The 16,856-nt window shown below is 58.8% G+C and overlaps 1 protein-coding gene across 3 annotated transcripts; it reads left to right on the top strand.

Moving 5' to 3' along the window:
- Positions 1-643: 643 nt before the first annotated feature.
- Positions 644-16,538, top strand: KMT5A (lysine methyltransferase 5A). Of its 3 annotated transcripts, XM_090291497.1 has the most exons (8): positions 708-772; positions 5,411-5,538; positions 6,673-6,829; positions 9,849-10,068; positions 10,403-10,490; positions 14,248-14,307; positions 15,423-15,613; positions 16,265-16,538. In XM_090291497.1, exons 1-8 carry the CDS (start codon positions 763-765, stop codon positions 16,473-16,475), a joined length of 1,065 nt encoding a protein of 354 aa, XP_090147623.1. In that variant the 5' UTR covers positions 708-762; the 3' UTR covers positions 16,476-16,538. The 3 variants fall into 3 exon arrangements, with proteins under 3 accessions (XP_090147624.1, XP_090147623.1, XP_090147622.1); XM_090291498.1 differs by lacking the exon at positions 5,411-5,538 and having other exon boundaries at positions 644-772; XM_090291496.1 differs by lacking the exons at positions 708-772; positions 5,411-5,538 and adding an exon at positions 4,915-5,160.
- The last annotated feature ends 318 nt before the right edge of the window (positions 16,539-16,856 follow it).

Genomic DNA, 16,856 nt, shown 5'->3' with positions numbered 1-16,856 from the left:
GGGCGACCGTGGGCAGGAAGTAAGTGACTGTTCCCTCTGGTGCTCTGGTCCCCATCTGTGACATAGGTGGGTATGCTGGGCTAAGGCTTTCTGAGGTCCTAGGTTTACCCACTGACTCCCGTAGTTGGTAGACGCTCTGCCAGCGGCTTTTGACTGAAGGAATAATAGACTGCTGAAATTAACCTTTCGAACCTAGGAATGAATGGACTGAACTGCTGGAGGAGGTCAAGGGGCTGGAGATGCCACACTGCTGGGAGTTCGGCTTCCCAGATCTTGCGGGGAGGTAGCGGGTCCCGAAGGCCAGGTTCTCGAGAAGTTGGAGAAAAGCCGGAAGTCCCTGGAGTCTACTCGGAGCCGGGTCCTCCAGCCACGTGACTAAACCTCCCGAGGCGGAGTTTCAACACCGTGAGGGGGCGGAGTTTAGGGCCTCCAATGGCAGCGCGGCTGTCCTTCCATCGCAACCAATCAGCGTAGGGAGACGATACAATTTAAACCCCCACCCCAACCTCCTCCTCCGGGACCTGTCCCGAAAGCGTTTGTAGAAAGTGCGGCCGCTCGCCCCGCCCCCGGCCGGGGAGGCGGGGAGAAAGGCGGGTTTTCCCTCTTGTGTTCGCCTATCACAGAGGCGGCCAGGGGAGAGGCGGGCGGCGGCGCCAATCAGGGCAGCAGCCGGTGCTCCGTGGAGCAGTTGGCTACAGTTGTTGCAACTTTTTTCGAAAGCTGCGTTTCCCGGGAGATCCTAGGCGGTGACAGACCAGGGTCATGGCTAGAGGTATTTGCCCAGGTGGTCAGCGCCTGGGCGGCTGGGGTGGGCGTCGCGCTGGAGAAGGGACCGGAGTGGCGGGAGCGGCGGCGGCGGCGGGGAGGCACCCTTCTGAGGGCTGCTCGGATGGAGCGCGTGAACCGGGGGTGGGGGACGGGGGACACTGCGGAACCTTTCAGACCCCTCACCCCACAAGCCTCCAGAAGCCCCTCCCACTCCCGTGCCTCAGTTTCTCCTCGCTAGATGTAGGCACAAGCTAGCCTGCCTCTCCAGAGGCAATGGATCCATATGTCAAGACCGGAGAGAGCTCGCTCTGGGCTCTCTCTGGTTGGGAAAGGAGGTGACCCTGAGGCGAGGGCGCACATCGCGAACCCACATCGTGGAGAGCGGGTCTGAGTGGACACCGCGGCAGGCGCCTTCCTTCTCTCCTCATGCCCTGAGTCAGCTCTGCGGGGCCGGGGCAGGGACCGGCCCCGCTGGCCCCCCACTTTGGGCTGAGACGCGTCCCCTGGCATTCCCGGGGGCGCCCTTCGTTCTACAGCTGGTCAGGACTCCTGCCCATCTGAGATGGCTTGGGTGGGAGGCATAGCACAGCCGCGGGAGGCGACGTCCCTGCCTGAAGTCCTCTGCACACTTAGTTTGCTTCAGGCGGTAAGGTCCCCGTTATGCGGCAGTGATCTCCAACTGCCGGTCATTTCCAGCCACTGTGTCTCCTCCATGCAAACATTTGAGCGTGACGGTTGACTAGAATTATTTTTAAAAAATTACTTGAGATTTTAAACTTTCCTCAATATTCCAAGGCGTTGCATTTCAGTAGAAATTTGCCTTAATGCAGTATGCTGCCTATAGCAATAATAATGAATAAAGTAAGGATTTGCTCAGCAAATATTATTGGGCCCCATTGTTTTTTTCAGGCCCTGCACCCAATTGCATTTTATTCTCCCAGCATCCCGCTAGGGCCTTTGAGACAAGATTTACCCAGATTCTGATTAAGAAACGAGGCATAATGAACTTCAAGTTAAAGAGCCTAATAACTCAACCCACAGAGGAAATTAAGACAAATATTTTTCTTCAGAAAAGTGTTAAGCATCTAAAAGTATATTAACAGTATCTGCATAATTTATCTGGCAAATATTAATAAAAATATGCTTCGCCAATTCATTTTCCCATCACAGTAAAATAATTTAATTTACCTATTTCAACAGTAGAACATTAAAAAAAATAGTTTGCTTTAATTAATCTTTGTGGGAGGGGGCAAAATGAAGCATTTTGCCATTGTAATACTTAAATACTTAATATGGGCCAAATAATGCTTACTAATTGCCAGTAAGGGCTAGGCACTTTATTATCTCAGTTAATCTTTACAAATGGTTGTTTCCATTTCTCAGACGTGGAAGCTGAAGTCCAAAGTCACTGTCTAGACTCTGTGCCTTTGCCGGGTCCACCGTACCTCTCTTAGCCAAAGCCAGGCGAGAGTTCCCAGCTCCTACCGCAGCAGGCTTACATATCACCTTCGTAGTTCATTGGTCAGTGACTTTCACTGCCTCACGTGACCGCAGAATTAGTAGTTACTACTTAGGCTGCCTCACTCTTGCCAACTATTAAATGGGGCATTTGGTGTCATCCATATCAAATCATTTACAGTACTTCAAAGGAGGGCTTAGTTTTTTCCTTCTAGAAAAGTGGTCTTTGTCCCAAACTTGTAGTTCCCACTGGGTCACACAAACAAAAGGTTCAGACAACAGGCAAGCCCCCTCTGGTTTTGAAGTGTTACAATCATGTAAATATCTTCAACCTTGAGTGCCTTAGTTTGAGGAGGATCCATCCACCTCCTGTGCACTGTCAGATGGCCTGCTAATTGGTCTCCCTCTTCTCACGTTTGCCTTCTCCAATTTACCAACCCTCAGCAGGGAGAGCACAGGTTTTTATCACGTGACCTCCACTATTCCCCCTCCCCCCAACCTCCCCATTGCTCTTAGGGTCAAGTCCACAGTCCCCACCATGGCCCGTCAGACTCTGCTGACCCCTCTCCTCACTGTTCTGCATCAGTCTCTGTATTCAGCCTGTGTCCTCACCGCAGGGCCTGAAACAAAGCAGGGTATAGGCAGTAAATGTTTGTGGAATGAATGAATTGCTGTGTTAGTGTCTGAGTTCAAGGGGAGCAATACCCGTTCTTCATGGTAAACTACCCTCATAGAGCAGAACTGCGTTCAGAACCCTTAGGCAAGGGAAGCTTCTCTCCCCTGAGCCCTCATTTCTATGTCTGTAAAATAGGAATAGTGCCTCCTCATAGATGCTTGGGAAGGTTCAATTTAACAGTGCCTTCGTACAGGGCCGAACTTGTAGTAAACCTTCAATAAGGGCCAGATCTTCGTATCATTGCTTTTGAATTCTGGTTCTGTGCGATCCTGGGCAACATTAAGAGTTTTTCTTTCTGCTGATGGGTGCATTTGTTATACATACATGGAACACCTGATGTACCAAGAAAGGAAAGGCTGTTTTAAAACCTACACTGATTTCTTACAATGCAGTTTCTAGGTATCAACGCGGCAGAGTTGAGAGGAGTTGAGGCGAGAATTATACGTTACTGTACCCCCTGCACTTGGCTGAAATAGACAACACTTCGGCCATGAGTATGTGAGTGTAGGTGGGCGTTAAAATAGTATATGAAGCGGATAAGGTGCTTCCTGCTCTCCAAACAGGATTCTCATGATGGCTTGGCAACTGCAAACCTCGGCCCTGCAGATGTGACAGTTTCAGATGGCTCCAGCTGGCGGTCAGAGTGTCACTTCAGCATCCCCTTTTCACTCTCAGCATGGCCTCTTGGTGTTCAAGTGGGCAGAGGTGGTGGCTGGGAGGGTGGGGGAGTGGGTGGGGGTCCCCAGCCCTGCCCTGAGGGAGACTAACTCGAGGGCTGATTTGAGAGGCTTTTCCCCGAGTGGTTCCTGCCGTTTAATCCTACTCGGTCTTATTCCTTGTAATAAGGTGTAGCTACTTAAAAGTGACAGCTATTTGTTGAACCTGTGGTGGTTGGAAGGTGCCCTGGTTGGGTTCCTCCGGAATTCAAGGTTCTTGTTTTTTTCATCCGTGAGGACACGGAGGCCTAGACTGGGAAAGTGACTCGGCCGTTGGGGTCACAAAGCCCCTCTGGGGCCCCGGCAGGGAGAGAAACCCAATCCTTGCTCCCAGGTCGTGACCCAAGCAGCAGAGCGAGGTGTTTACATCTGACTTTGCACAAAAGCAGGGGCTCTTAGACTACAGCGCAGAGGCCCAGGGACACCGAGCTCTGCGGAGATGATGCCGGGGTCCCTGGAGCCCCTGCCTGCTTAGCTCATTCTCATGGGGAGGAGGCGTGGGGACCGGAGACCCTGGGGACTTGCTAACCGCTCCTGCAGTACCGTTTGCGCCTCCCAACGGTAGTTTCCTCCTCTGTGACCGGGAAGGGCCGAGGCCGGGGCTGCAGACCCTGGTATCAGGTGCCTTGGCCAGCCTCCTCGCTTTTCGGACCCTGTTTGCCCATCTGTGGAAGAGAGATAATAACAGGGCCTGCCTTCCCGGGGCTGCTGTGCGTGTGAGCGAGATAAGGTGCGCAGCAGCGGCGCCCAGCAAACTGTCCGCTGTAGCCCCGGCTCTACGTCCCCGGGGCCGTTACCCGTCGAGTACAGACCGCCTGGGCGGCCACCTTCTGGGTCCGCGGCCCTGCGTCTCCCTAAAGCCTCAGTATCCACGTCTTAAACGGGGGCGCCGCAGGACGTGCCCCCGCGGGCTTGCGGGCAGGGTTAAGCGCCCTAAAAGGGCTCTGTGAGCGCGGGCGTGGGCACCCCGCCGCTGGCCGCGCCTGGCACGGACGGGCTCCCCAAACACCCGAGAGCCCGCGAGTGAGGCCGCCGGCGCGCGGGGAGCCCAGCCGTCACTCTCAGGTTTCCCACCCCGTCCTCGGCGAGTGGCTGCGGACGCGCGCGAGGGGGCGCGCAGGAGCCGGGTTCGGGAGCCGGATTCGTCGGCCGCGCTGCCAGCCCCGCCGCCCGCCACCCCCACCCCAGCCTCGCAGCGCCGCCCCTGCCGGCCCCTCCCCGCGCAGGAGCGGGAGCCGGACGGTGGGCGGCGGCACCAGGCGGGCGCGGAGGAAGTGCCGCCAGCGCCTCCCTCGCTGCGTCCTCGGTCCCGGGCCGGCCGGCTGCCGCGGCGCGCGGGTGCCGGGCCCTGCCTCGCAGGCCATGGGGGAAGGGGGCGCCGTGGGGCGCCGCCGGCCCTTCCCCGGGGCGCCGCGGCGGCGCTGGTGGCGGCGACAGCAGCAGCAGCAGCGACAGCGGCAGCGGTGGTGGCCGGGCCGCGGCGGCGGCGGCGGCGGCAGCGAGGGCGCGGGGCGCGCCGCCATGGGCCTGGCCGGGCTGCAGGTGGGTGTGTCGGGCCCGGCCGCGCGGGGGGCGGGCGGCGCGCGGGCCTGGCCTGGCCGGGGCGGCGGGAGGGCGACGCGGGGCCCGGCCTGGCCCAGCCGACCGGTCCCTGCCTCCGGCGGTGCGGGCGGCCCATCGCCGCCGGGCCCTCGGAACATGGCTGCGGCGCCCGGCCCGGGCGGCCCCGCTCCCCGCCCCGCCGCGCCCTGAGCGCCCCCTCCCCCGCTTCCCCCGGGTCCCCCCTCTCCAGGCAGGAAGATGTCCAAGCCCCGCGCGGTGGAGGCGGCGGCGGCGGCGGCGGCGGTGGCGGTGGCAGCGACGGCCCCGGGCCCGGAGATGGTGGAGCGGAGGGGCTCGGGGAGGCCCCGCACCTACGGGGTAAGCAGGCACCCTCCCCGCACTCACTCAGCGCCCCTGAGGGCCCGGTGCCCCCGCCGGCCACTAGCACGTGGGCTCGCCCCGCAGCCCCGCCCGCCGCCCTGGGGCAGCGATGCGGGCGGGACGCCCGGCGGGCAGCTTCCTTTTCTGTGGCCTGCCTGGGAGTGGCGTCCACCCGTGCTCCGCCATGACCCCGGCTGTGTTTGACCGCGCAAAAGTTTGTGTCTTGGTGGCATTTCCCCATCTGAGACCCGGTTATCCCGGAGGTGGCTGACTTCCCGGGGCCTGCGGGGCCTGCGCGGGCCCCTCAGAGCGTCACGGGTGTCGCTACCGGGTGTTTAATGGCTCGCCAGGCTGAAGGGCCCGGGCATTGTTTCTGGGGAAGCCCGCCTTCCGTCTCTGCTGACTCGGAAGAGAGGCCCCACACCCAGAAACACCAGCAGTGGCCCGGACCGCCCCACGCGCCGGCCCACCTCCCTGTTAGTGCCAGGATGCCATTTGCAAAAGAGCAAAGCCCTGAATGCGCTGGCACTAGGTCCTGCTTTCATCAGCTCTCCACCCCCCACCCGCCTGCAGTTGCCCCAGAGAATTCCAGCCGCAGTCCAGGCTGCGGTCCTGGGAGGCCGCGGGGCTGCTGCGGTTTGCGAGGGGCCAGGCCTGGGCACACGGAAGGCTCAGGCAGTTGTGGCCAGTCCTACCAGCTGACCTGTGTGCCAGTAAGTGGTTAATCAGCTTCCCTGGGGCCTGCTTCTGTGCTGGAGTCCCCGAAGCTCTGTCTGGCCCACGGGCCAGCCTTCCAGGTCGTTTATTTAGTCCTGGTCATTCTGACCTCCCTGCTCCTGGTAGGTTGTCTTCTTACATAGACCTGAGTGTTCAGCGGGTTCTCCCACTGGCCAGATGTCCCCTTAGTGACCAGAATTAGAGACCGCCTGTGTTCAGGAAACATCTGACTTGGACCTGGGAGATTCGAAACCTTCCACTGCTCTGCCGGGGCCGGCGTCCCCGGTAGCCCTGCTTTGGAGAGATGATGACGTCCGATTCTTTGTCCTTTGTGTTCAGCTCACCCCTTCTGCACTAAATGCTATGGGATCTTCTTCTTAAAGCCTCTTTCAGAATACGCATTTGTCGTTTTAGGAGAATGTGTTTACCGGGCAGTCAAAGATCTATACCTACATGAGCCCGAACAAATGCTCTGGAATACGTTCCCCCCTTCAGGAAGAGAACTCAGTTGCACATCACGAAGTCAAATGCCAGGGGAAGCCATTTGCCGGAATCTACAGGAAACGGGAAGGTAAGCCTCCGCAGTGGCCCTGCTCTGACCACGGCTGGCCGGGCTGCAGAAGCCGCTCTCCTCTGTGATTATACGTCAGTATTACATTTCTGTCTAGTCTTCTCCCACCCACATTCGAAAGGAGCCATGTTCTGTCTTGCTGCTAAGAAGCAGACACAGGGAGCAGGGCGGCCTGTCCCAGGGCGGGCGGCCTGTCCGTCTAACAGGTTCTCCTGCTTTCTCAAGAGTGTGCGTGTCCTTCAGGCTTGACTGTCTTGCCGAATTGCAGAAATAATACACCCGATTTGCCGTTAAAGAGGCTCACAGGTGCCAGGGAGCAGCAATCGTGGGTCTGGGTGGAACACCCCAGGGGGCTTGCAGTTCTGTCATGTGAATGCTGGGACTTGACTTCCTTCCCTTTGATGAGCCGGCCTTGACCTCATTTCTAAAGTTTCTTTCCACTCAAGGGTTCAGAGCTGCTCTCTGAAGCAGCATAATCGGCAGTGAGTTAAAATGTTGAACAAAAAAATACATAGTTATTGAAAATTTTGTCTGGCCCCACAAAGCCAGCTGAAACCTGCTGGAAATCCTGCTCTAACCCAAACGCTCCCTTTCCAAGCGTCACTGGGGGGGGAGTGTGAGCTCTTCCCAAATCACCACGCTCCCTCCTGATAAAAGTTGCCTGAAAGAAGCAGAACTCTGGCCACCAGCTACTCCACACAAGGAAGCCTTGTATTTATTAACAGAAAGTGTCACACGTGGTGGGTTAGCGCAGCCCCAGAGGGCGACACTATTTTGTTGTTCTTCCAACAGCCTAAGTTCTAACCCTTGCTCTGCTACTTGCGTGAGGCGCCTTGGGCAGGCCGCTCCTTTTCCTGAGCTTGAGTTTGCACATCTGTAAAGAGGGAGAACTCAGGGCTGCTCCGAAGGTCAGCGAAAGTGTGGATGCCGGAGGGCCTTGGGAAACGCTCCCCACCCCACCCCCCGCAGCCCTTCCTCTGCCGGGCTTGAGAGTCACCCCTGCTCCTCACTGCGCAGGCAGTACTTAGGCAGCACCTCCCACACAGGGACTGGGGGCGGGGCTCTCTAAATGGGGCCCCCCAGCCTCACATTCCTTCTGGAACGGGGTGGGGTGTAACTGTCCCCAGTGGCAACGTGATGCCCCATCAAGCCTGTCTGGCTCTGACTGTCCCTAAATGGCACGGATGAGAATTTTGGGCCGGACGTGCTTTGGAGGAGAGCGCACGGGCCCGGCTCTTGTCCTTGATTCTCAGCCTCTCTGCTGCCCTGATGTGACAGCTGGCGTTCGTGTGCACCACGCTTCTGGGGCCGTGCACGAGGCCCTGGCCTTAACTGCCTCTGGTTCCACTCGAGAAGGCATGTCAGGGAGTGAGGACGGTCTGGAGGGGCGTCGGTGTGTTTCTTTGTTTCTCATGACCCCAAAAGAAACCCAGAGCCAGGAGCCGTGCCCCATTCCTTCCCCCTGCAGCCCCGGCAACTACCAGGCTTACTTTCTGTCTGTGGATTTGCCTGTTACGGACACTTCTGTAAATGGAGTCTCTTAACATGTACCCTTGTGTGACTGACTTCTTTCCTGAGCATCATGTTTTCTTTTTTTTTTTTTTAAATTGTTTTTTAACTTAGTGTAATTTTTATTTGGTAACTGCTCGTAGTAATATATAGAAGACAATGCCACTTTAACAATCCAGAAACCTCTTCATGTGTTTTTCTAAAATTCTCTCCCCCAACACACGCAAACTTCAAAGAGCTGGACTTTCTGACTTTTCTTCATTTTTCTCTAATTGTAGAGGGAGACGTAAATAGAACCCTTATCTGCAGGAATTTGAGAAACGTTTTCCCAGGCAAATTCCAGAAGTACCAGTTCTGCTATTTTGAAACACCTATTCCTCAGTTCAGAAAACAGCCCCCTCCAGTTTGGATTTTTTTAAAACTAACTTTAAACTGGGAACAGAGAGATAGTTTTAGCTTGTTCCACATAAAATCTTGATGAGAAGCAAATTCCTTAAATTCATAGCTAAAAAGAGTTCCTTTTAAAAAAGACTTAGGAAGGTTTTTTTTGATTGATTGATTTGAGAGAGAGAGAGAGAGAGAGAAACATCCATTTGTTGTTCCACGTGTTTAGGCATCATTGGCTGATTCTTGTATGTGCCCTGACTGGGGATCGAACCCACAACCTTGGCGTATTGGGACAACGCTCTAACCAACTGAGCTACCCGGCCAGAGCTGTGTTTAACTTTTTCAAGAACTGCCAGACTCCCCTCCAAAGTGACCGCACCATTGCACGGTCCCACCAGCCACGTACCATTTACTTACTTTTTAAAAAGTAAATCATTTTTAAAAAGTGGCTCATTCCCCAGCGTGGGGCCTCCACAACGGTTTCGGTGACGTCATTTTTGACCCCCTCCCTCACAAGTGTCCCAGCGCCGTGCTGAGAGCCGTGTGGATGTTTTGCTGTGACCCCTCTAGAAGCAAGAACTGAAGGGCAGCGCGCAGGTGGCGCCTGGGGAAGACACTCCGCGTCGCGCCTGTTCCCGTCCGCCAGCGCCGGCCCACTCTGTAGGAACCCCGCTTTTCCCTGGGGTGTCGGCGACCCCACTCCTGAAGGCTGTTGGTCAGGCGCACACGCTAGGATTGCTGTCTGGTGCTTCTGCTCTGGGGTCTCTCCCTCCTCCAGATGCAGAAGGCCAGATGTGCTAATGAACCAGATCCTCCCGCAGGGCGTCACACTGCCACTAGGTCCACGTCAGTATCTTGCCCTTTTGTCAGTTATAGCTCCATAAAGCCGGGGAGAATACCGAACACCAAAAGCTCTGCCCAGTGTCTGGGTCCAGAGCTAAAGCCAGAGGACGCTCCCATGGGAGCTGTTGGCGGATGCCGGGCCGAACAGGCCGAGGGCAGCCCCGCCACACGCCCACGCTCCCGTCTTCTCTCGGGGCCCGTCTGAGCGCACAGCGGGCCGTCTAGGAATTGGGCGACGACGTCCCGAATAAACCTCTCTCTCTCCACCCTCTGCCTACAGAGAAGAGAGCCCCTGGGAACACCCTGCGAAGCACCATGAAGTCCGAGGAACTAAAGATCAAAGACGCCAGGAGAGGTCCCCTGGCACCTTTTCCAAACCAAAAATCTGAAGCAGCAGAACCTCCAAAAACTCCGACCTCGTCTTGTGATTCCCCCAACGGAGCCATCGCCAAGCAGGGCCTGAAAAAGCCCATCAAGGGCAAACAGGCCGCTCGGACAAAGTAAGGGCCTCCCGGAGCCCCGGCCCCACCCGGCAGAGTAGCCTCCCCAGCCCAGCGGAGCTAGCCGCGCGCCCTCCCCCTCCCCCCACTGAGGCCAGCTCTCCCGAGTCGCCCCCGGGTGCCCCCTTATTTGCCAGCACCTCAGTCTGGCCTGTGTTTGTTCCAGCTCAAGAGCCCTGCCCTCCCCAACCAGAGAGGCGGCCTGTCTCAGCCTCCGTGGGCAGGGGCGCCCATGGGAGCACAGGTGTCGAAGTGCTAGGTTCCCAGGGAGCCGCCCCCTGGCAGTTGTGTGCCTGCAGGGTGCAAGTGTGGTTCTCTCTCCCCCCAACCCCAGAGCTCAAGGAAGGACGCAACAGAATCGCAAGCTCACGGACTTCTACCCGGTGCGGAGGAGCTCCAGGAAGAGCAAAGCGGAGCTGCAGGTAGTGCCCTGGGGCCCAAGCCGTCCTCGTGCCGGCCTTCGTGGCCGCTAGTGGGGACCTTCGTAGCTCTCGGGGTCCCCGTGCAGCCTCTGGGAAGGAGCCTCGGAGCTGGTGGCAGGGGGCTCAGGTGTTGCTGGAGGCGGCTTTTCCAGGACTTGTCAGCAGGGCCGTAGGAGCCAGGGACCACAGGCAAGGCCGTGTGTTCTTTCTGGGGCTGGCCTGCCTGCTCTCCGGAAGGTCCCATGTTGGGGCTCGAGGCAGGAAAAAGCAGCGGCATGGGAGCCACTCTGGGCTGTGTCACCCCAGCTGCCCTGTCTGTAAAATGGGAAAACGGAGTATCTGGCGGGGTCGTGGGGAGGGTCGCACGGTTTGCACTTAGAACTGTGCCTGGCACGCGTGGTTGCTGTGCTCCCCTGGCATTGTCGCTTCCCGGGGATCCTCTCTGCTCTTTGCCACCCAGCCATGGTCCCTGGAGAACAGGCAGGAAGGCCGGCTGGATTGGGGGCCCGCCTGCCACTGCGTCCGCTGCGCTGTGCAACAGCTGATCGATGTTGGATGCCGTGGGCGTGGTCTTCCCTGCAGCCTATGGCTGCTGTCCTCTGCCCTCCACTTGGGGCATCTGGGTACCCCCTCTGTCCCCCAGTACCCCCAGAGCCACCTGGAGGTAGAAGAGCAGTGCTTGGGATTGCCACCCCTACAGAGAGGTGCTGCATAGTCTCCTTCAGCCACTTCAGTGTTAAACCTACAGATGCAGACAGAATAGCCTAGTATCTGTTCCTCTCTTTTCTATGCGTGGCCGGGGCTTCGTTTCAAAGAAAAACAAAAGAAAGGGTCCGTTTTCTCCCCTGCCGAGAGCAGCTTTGGCTTTATTTCCTTGGGAAGGCGCCTTCCAGCCCAGAGGAGCTGTTGCAACACGCTCGCCTGCCGCGGGCAGCTGCGCTGGGTCACCCTGAAAGGTGGCGTTGCGGAGGGCCGGCCGTGCCAGGCCCCGGAGCCCAGACGCCTCCCGGCCGCCGCGCACCCACACAGGGAGGCCCGCCGGGCGGCAGGGTGGGGCCGCTGGGCTGGCTTTTTTAGTAAAAGAGACAAGGGCTTTCCTGTCCGAAGCGTGAAGGCCGCGGTGGGCCGTGGTGCAGGTCTGCTAAGCCTCGCAGCAAACGAGCGGGAGGGGATGGACGCTCGCCTCCCCAGAGCCTGGGCGGCAGCACAGGCAGCCACTCTGTCACTGGGCGGAGAGCCATGCTCTGTCCCTCATGTTTGCCTTGGCGCTGCTGAGCGAGCGCTGGGGCCAGGTGGGGGCTGGCCGGGCAGTGGGCCAGGGTGGAGTCCCGACCTGCCTGCCCTTCTGGGCAGCAGAAACCAGGGGCCCAGGTGGATAAGCCATCAGGAGGGGTGAGGGGAGCCAGGGTTGAAACTGAAGTGACGAGTCTGGCAGACACGTCACTGAGTCTGGGGACTGTGTGGGTGGGGCAGGGCCCAGGGTCCGGGTTCTGGGCCTTGGAGAGGTGCCCCAACCTGCTTGCCACTGCGCTGCAGGGGTTCTTAGCTGGCTGACCTGGTGGGGTGGGGGGACAGCCAGCGCCGGGGCAGGGACTGCTCTGGCTGGCAAGGCCCTGGCTCCACCCCAGCCCGGCGCTGGGCCTGGGCGCACGACCGCCTGCCCCCTCCTGCTCCTCTGCCTCTGGGACCGCCGTGCGGCGAGGCAGCCTCACTCTGCGTGTTGACGTGCCCCAGCCAGAGCTTCCAGAACGAAACCCATCTCCGGCCCTGCGTGCGGGACGTCGCGCTGGCCCCAGTTCCCCTCCGCTCGGCCCCGCGGTGCCACATTTGTGCGCGGCAGGAAAACCCCCAGCCACCTGCCCCAGTTTTCCTGCGGCTGCTCCCGCTGACTCAGCCCGCGGCTCCCCTCCTCCCCGCTGCACGCGTGTCCTCCGTTAACAATGCCTAATTGGGCAGTGGGGGGTGTTGCTTGAGGGTTTACTGATGTGCCAGGCACTGTTCTGGGCCAGGGGATTGCACAATAAACGAGGCCAGGCCCCCGTTCTCATGGAGCTTATAAAAAGAACCAGAAAGCAAGATAGCTTCAGAGATAGCCCCTGGACACTAACAAAACAGCTTGATAGTGCGGCGAGGCCAAGGCCCCTTGAGCCACGGTAGTCAGGGACATTTCTCCGAGGGGTGCCTTTTGAGCAGAGTGTGAGGAAGGGAGGAAGCAGGCCAGGTGGATGGATTAGGGAGAGGGCATACCAGGCACGGGGTCAGCAGGTGCAAAGGCCCTGAGGCAGACACAGGCCTGACCTGAACGAGCAGCCGGTGTGGCCGGGGTGCGGAGCAGGGTGAGGACGGCAGACAGGGCTCGAGAGGCTGGGCCTGGACCCTGCGGAATGCCACGGGCCGTCGGGAAGACGGGTTCTATCCCAGTAGCAGTGGGAAGCTACTGGAAGGCTCTCATTTGAAATAAACTTTTTGTTTTGGGATAACTTTAGATTTACAGAGGAGTTACAAAGACACTATGGAGTGTTCCCGTAGACCCTTCCCCAGGCCCCCCCCCCGCACCCCCCACCCCCCGTTATGTCGGTCACACGAGGGAACGTCACTGACGGTGCATATCTGCAGGGCGGGCACCAGTAGGTTTGCAGTTGTGAGCATGCAGGCCCGTTTATTCTTGTTATTATTTACTAATTATTCTCTTCTGCGCAAACAACTGTAAAGCTCCGTTTGCCCCGTCCTGTGTTGCGACTGGTGTGCTACCATTAAAGGAACTTACCAGAAGCCTTTAGGCAGGAACACAAGGCGATCTCATCTCTTGTTTCTAAAAGAGCCCTCTGGAAGCTGCGTGGACAAGAGAGTTGGGGGTGGGGGTCCAAGCGGGAGCTGGGAGACCTGGTGGCGGCAAGGGTCCGGCTGAGCGCCGGCGGGGCTTGGCTACCAGGCACGGGTGGGACTGCCCTGCTTGGGGAGGGGTCCCCTGCAGCGGCTGAAAACGCCTCCGAAGGTTGCAGAGCCCTGGGGGTGCCCATCACTGCGTCCTCAGCGCACACTGCAGAGTCAGTGAATCCGTGTGGACTGAGTGACGAGGAAGGCCCCCCGTGGGCTGCAGACAGTCATCCCAGGCTGAGGCGCGGTCCCGGGCGGGCCCTCCGTGCCCCAGGTGGTGCTTCCGCTGCTCCCACAGGTGCCGTCCGCTTTGGTGGGCTGGGGTCCTGGCCTGTGTTTGTGTGGCTCCCCTCAGCTCCCTGTGCGCTGACAGGGAAGTGGAACTGGGGTCTGGGGTGGAGGTAGGACCGGGAGGGGGCAGCCCCAGGGACAGGGGAGCCCGAGAGCGGCTGCTCCTCCCCAGCCTCTGCGTGCAGGGCAGTGCTGGCTCCTCGGGGCGGGAGGCCCCATCCTGGGCCATGACCCGTCTAATGGGCGCCGCCTCCGTCATCCCAGCTGATGTTGCCTCCAGTCAGAGTCCGGATTTTAGATGTCGGTGATTTAAGTACCTTCTAAAATGCTGCATGGGCCAAACAGAACAGAGCCATAACCCGATTCTGCCTGGGGCCACTTCTGTGTCCCTCCCGGTCCAAGTGAACCGCCAGTGGCAAATTATCCACAACAGATGGGCGATGAGAAAGATGGGGGGTGTTGCGGGCTTGGGCATCCTTGGGGGCCGATGTCACGGAGGCCAGCTGTGGGGGACCCTGAGGCGTGGCCCTGGCAGGTCCAGGGTGGCCTGGGAGAGAAGGCCGACGTCCGTTTTGTCTTTTCTCTGCAGTCTGAAGAAAGGAAAAGAATAGATGAACTGATCGAAAGTGGGAAGGAGGAAGGAATGAAGGTAAGGGCGGCAGGTCCCCATGTGGGGTTTCGGGGCTTCGGGTCGGGCGACACCAGGTGGCTGTAACCCTAGGCTGTCGCGGGGCCTGATGCTAAAACCCTTGTTAAGGGCCCGTCTCGTGGAGGAAACGTAGGTAGGCCTCGTAGTGAAATGTTATCCCAAGGGAACGTTTTTTAAATTGTGTTAAAATACATGCAGCACAGAACTAAGAATCTTAGCCATTTCCGGGTACAAATCAGTGGCATTCAGCACATTCACAATGTTGTGCAAGCGTCACCCCAGGCGGCTTCCCGAGCCTCTGTACCCTCCCAGACGGACCCTGTCCCCACTGGCAGGCGGCACCCAGCCCCGGCACCCACCAGTCTGCTCTCCGTCCCGGTGGATCTGCCTGTTTGGACATTTCATGCAAACGGCATCACAGAATACGTAGCCGTTGTACCTAGCGTCTTTCATTTAGCACGATGCCTGGGGAAACTTTTAAAAGAAAAAAACGAATACATTTTTCATAAACTGTTTTCCTGGGAAGTGGCAATGCCCCAGAAGTATGCTTTTCTCTTGGTAAACTTCAGACACGTTTGGGTGGGTGAGAGGAGGGGAACTCTGGTGGCCAGACGGGCCTGGGCTGGGGTGGAGGGGTCAGAGAGCCCCAGTCTCCACCCTCCATCGAGGGCCCCTGCAGCAGTGCCTTCCCCTGCGTTTATAGCTGTGGAGGAACCCAGGGAGGTAAATAAATTATGGCACGGAGGGGAAACTCAGTGCCGGTTCTGCTGTCCTCTAGGAGGCCAGCTGCGTGGGTGTCAGTCTGCGCTACGCCATGTCCTGGCCACGTGGCCTTGGACATGGCTGCCTCTCTGAGCCTCAGTTTTCTCGCCTGTAAAATGGGGAGACGCCCACATAAGGGCAGATTTCTCACAAGGGGGGATGGACCCGGGCGATAGTGGCACAGCCGGAGACGTTAATACGCATTGAAGTGTGCGGGTAAAGCAAATGAATCCTGTGGCGTGGCGCGGCAAAGCTGGTCACGGGAGGGGCGCCAGCACCTCGCGCCCCGAGCCGGCCACGCACGGTGGCATCTGGCTGTTCCTAACCTTCTGTCTCCCGTCACCTCCCAACAGATTGACCTCATCGACGGCAAGGGCCGGGGCGTGATCGCCACCAAGCAGTTCTCCCGGGGTGAGTTCGTGGTGGAGTACCACGGGGACCTCATCGAGATCACCGACGCCAGGAAGCGGGAGGCTCTGTACGCCCAGGACCCCTCCACCGGCTGCTACATGTACTATTTCCAGTACTTGAGCAAAACCTACTGGTAAGTCCCCGAGAGCTGCAAGCGGCAGGGGGTACAGGCCACACGGCCAAGGGCACAAGCACCCGGCTGCGGCTCTGGCTTCCCGTTGGCTGCTGGAAGCCGCTGCCCCGCCCCCCGTCTTTCATCTGCGGGGCTGGAGCTGTTCTGGGTGCGCCCGGCAGTGGCCGCGTGACCCCGGCTCCGAGGCTCCCCTGGCCTCCCCCCTCGGCAGGGGCCAGGGCAGCCTGGACGTCGCCCGCTGCTCCCTTCTCCATGTGGCCAGTGTAGCTGAACGCCTTTTTGTTTTTTTAATAGCAGGTTAGGTCCCCAGGGAAACTGAGTGGAAGGTACAGAGGGTTCCCATGGCCCCCCACACACATCACCGCCCCCACGGGGCACAGTTGACTTCATTCACGTCTTCATTGTGCAGAGCACTCCAGTGGCCCCGGGGGCCTCCCCAAAGAGCCCTGTGGCTCCCAGCCCCGTCCCCGCCAGGCGCTCCCCCACCGCCTCTCTGGGCTCTTAAAGTTATTTTTTTGAGGTGAATTGCTTTGCCCCAAACGTGGCCGTGCATCAGCATCCCACCAGCGCTGAGAGCGCGCGGGACTCTGGCTGGGTTCCAAGGCCTCCGCATCGGTTCCGTAACCCTCTGTTGCCCGCCCTCCCCGCCAGCGTGGACGCGACCAGAGAGACCGACCGCCTGGGAAGACTGATCAATCACAGCAAGTGCGGGAACTGCCAGACCAAGCTGCACGACATCCGCGGGGTGCCGCACCTCATCCTCGTCGCCGCCCGCGACATCGAGGCCGGGGAGGAGCTCCTGTACGACTACGGGGACCGCAGCCGGGCTTCCATCGAGGCCTACCCCTGGCTGAAGCACTGACCGCCCTTCTCCCGCGGGCGGAGTGCGCTCCGAGGGAACGGATTTTTTTTTTTTTTTTTTTTTACACACTTAATCTTAGCAGATGACTTCAGATGTTTTTAAAAAGTATATTAAGATGCCTTTTCACTGTAGTATTTAAATATCTGTTACAGGTTTCCAAGGTGGACTTGAACAGATGGCCTTATATTACCAAAACTTTTATATCCGGGTTGTTTTGTACCTTTTTTGCATACAAGTGGGGCGGCCGTGCTTCCCGGGCACGCGGGCGGAGCCTCGGCGCAGGTTTCCGAGGGAAGAGTCGCACGGGAGCTGGGAAGCTGGGTGACACTCCTGCCTCCGGCTGCAGAGCCAGGACTCGGCCCCAGCCCCGCTGTCCGAGCG

Source organism: Furipterus horrens, unplaced genomic scaffold (genome assembly GCF_987537825.1).
Source record: "Furipterus horrens unplaced genomic scaffold, mFurHor1.1.pri manual_scaffold_11, whole genome shotgun sequence".
NCBI classification, from domain to species: Eukaryota; Metazoa; Chordata; class Mammalia; order Chiroptera; family Furipteridae; genus Furipterus; species Furipterus horrens.
This window is presented reverse-complemented; position numbering and strand designations above follow the sequence as displayed.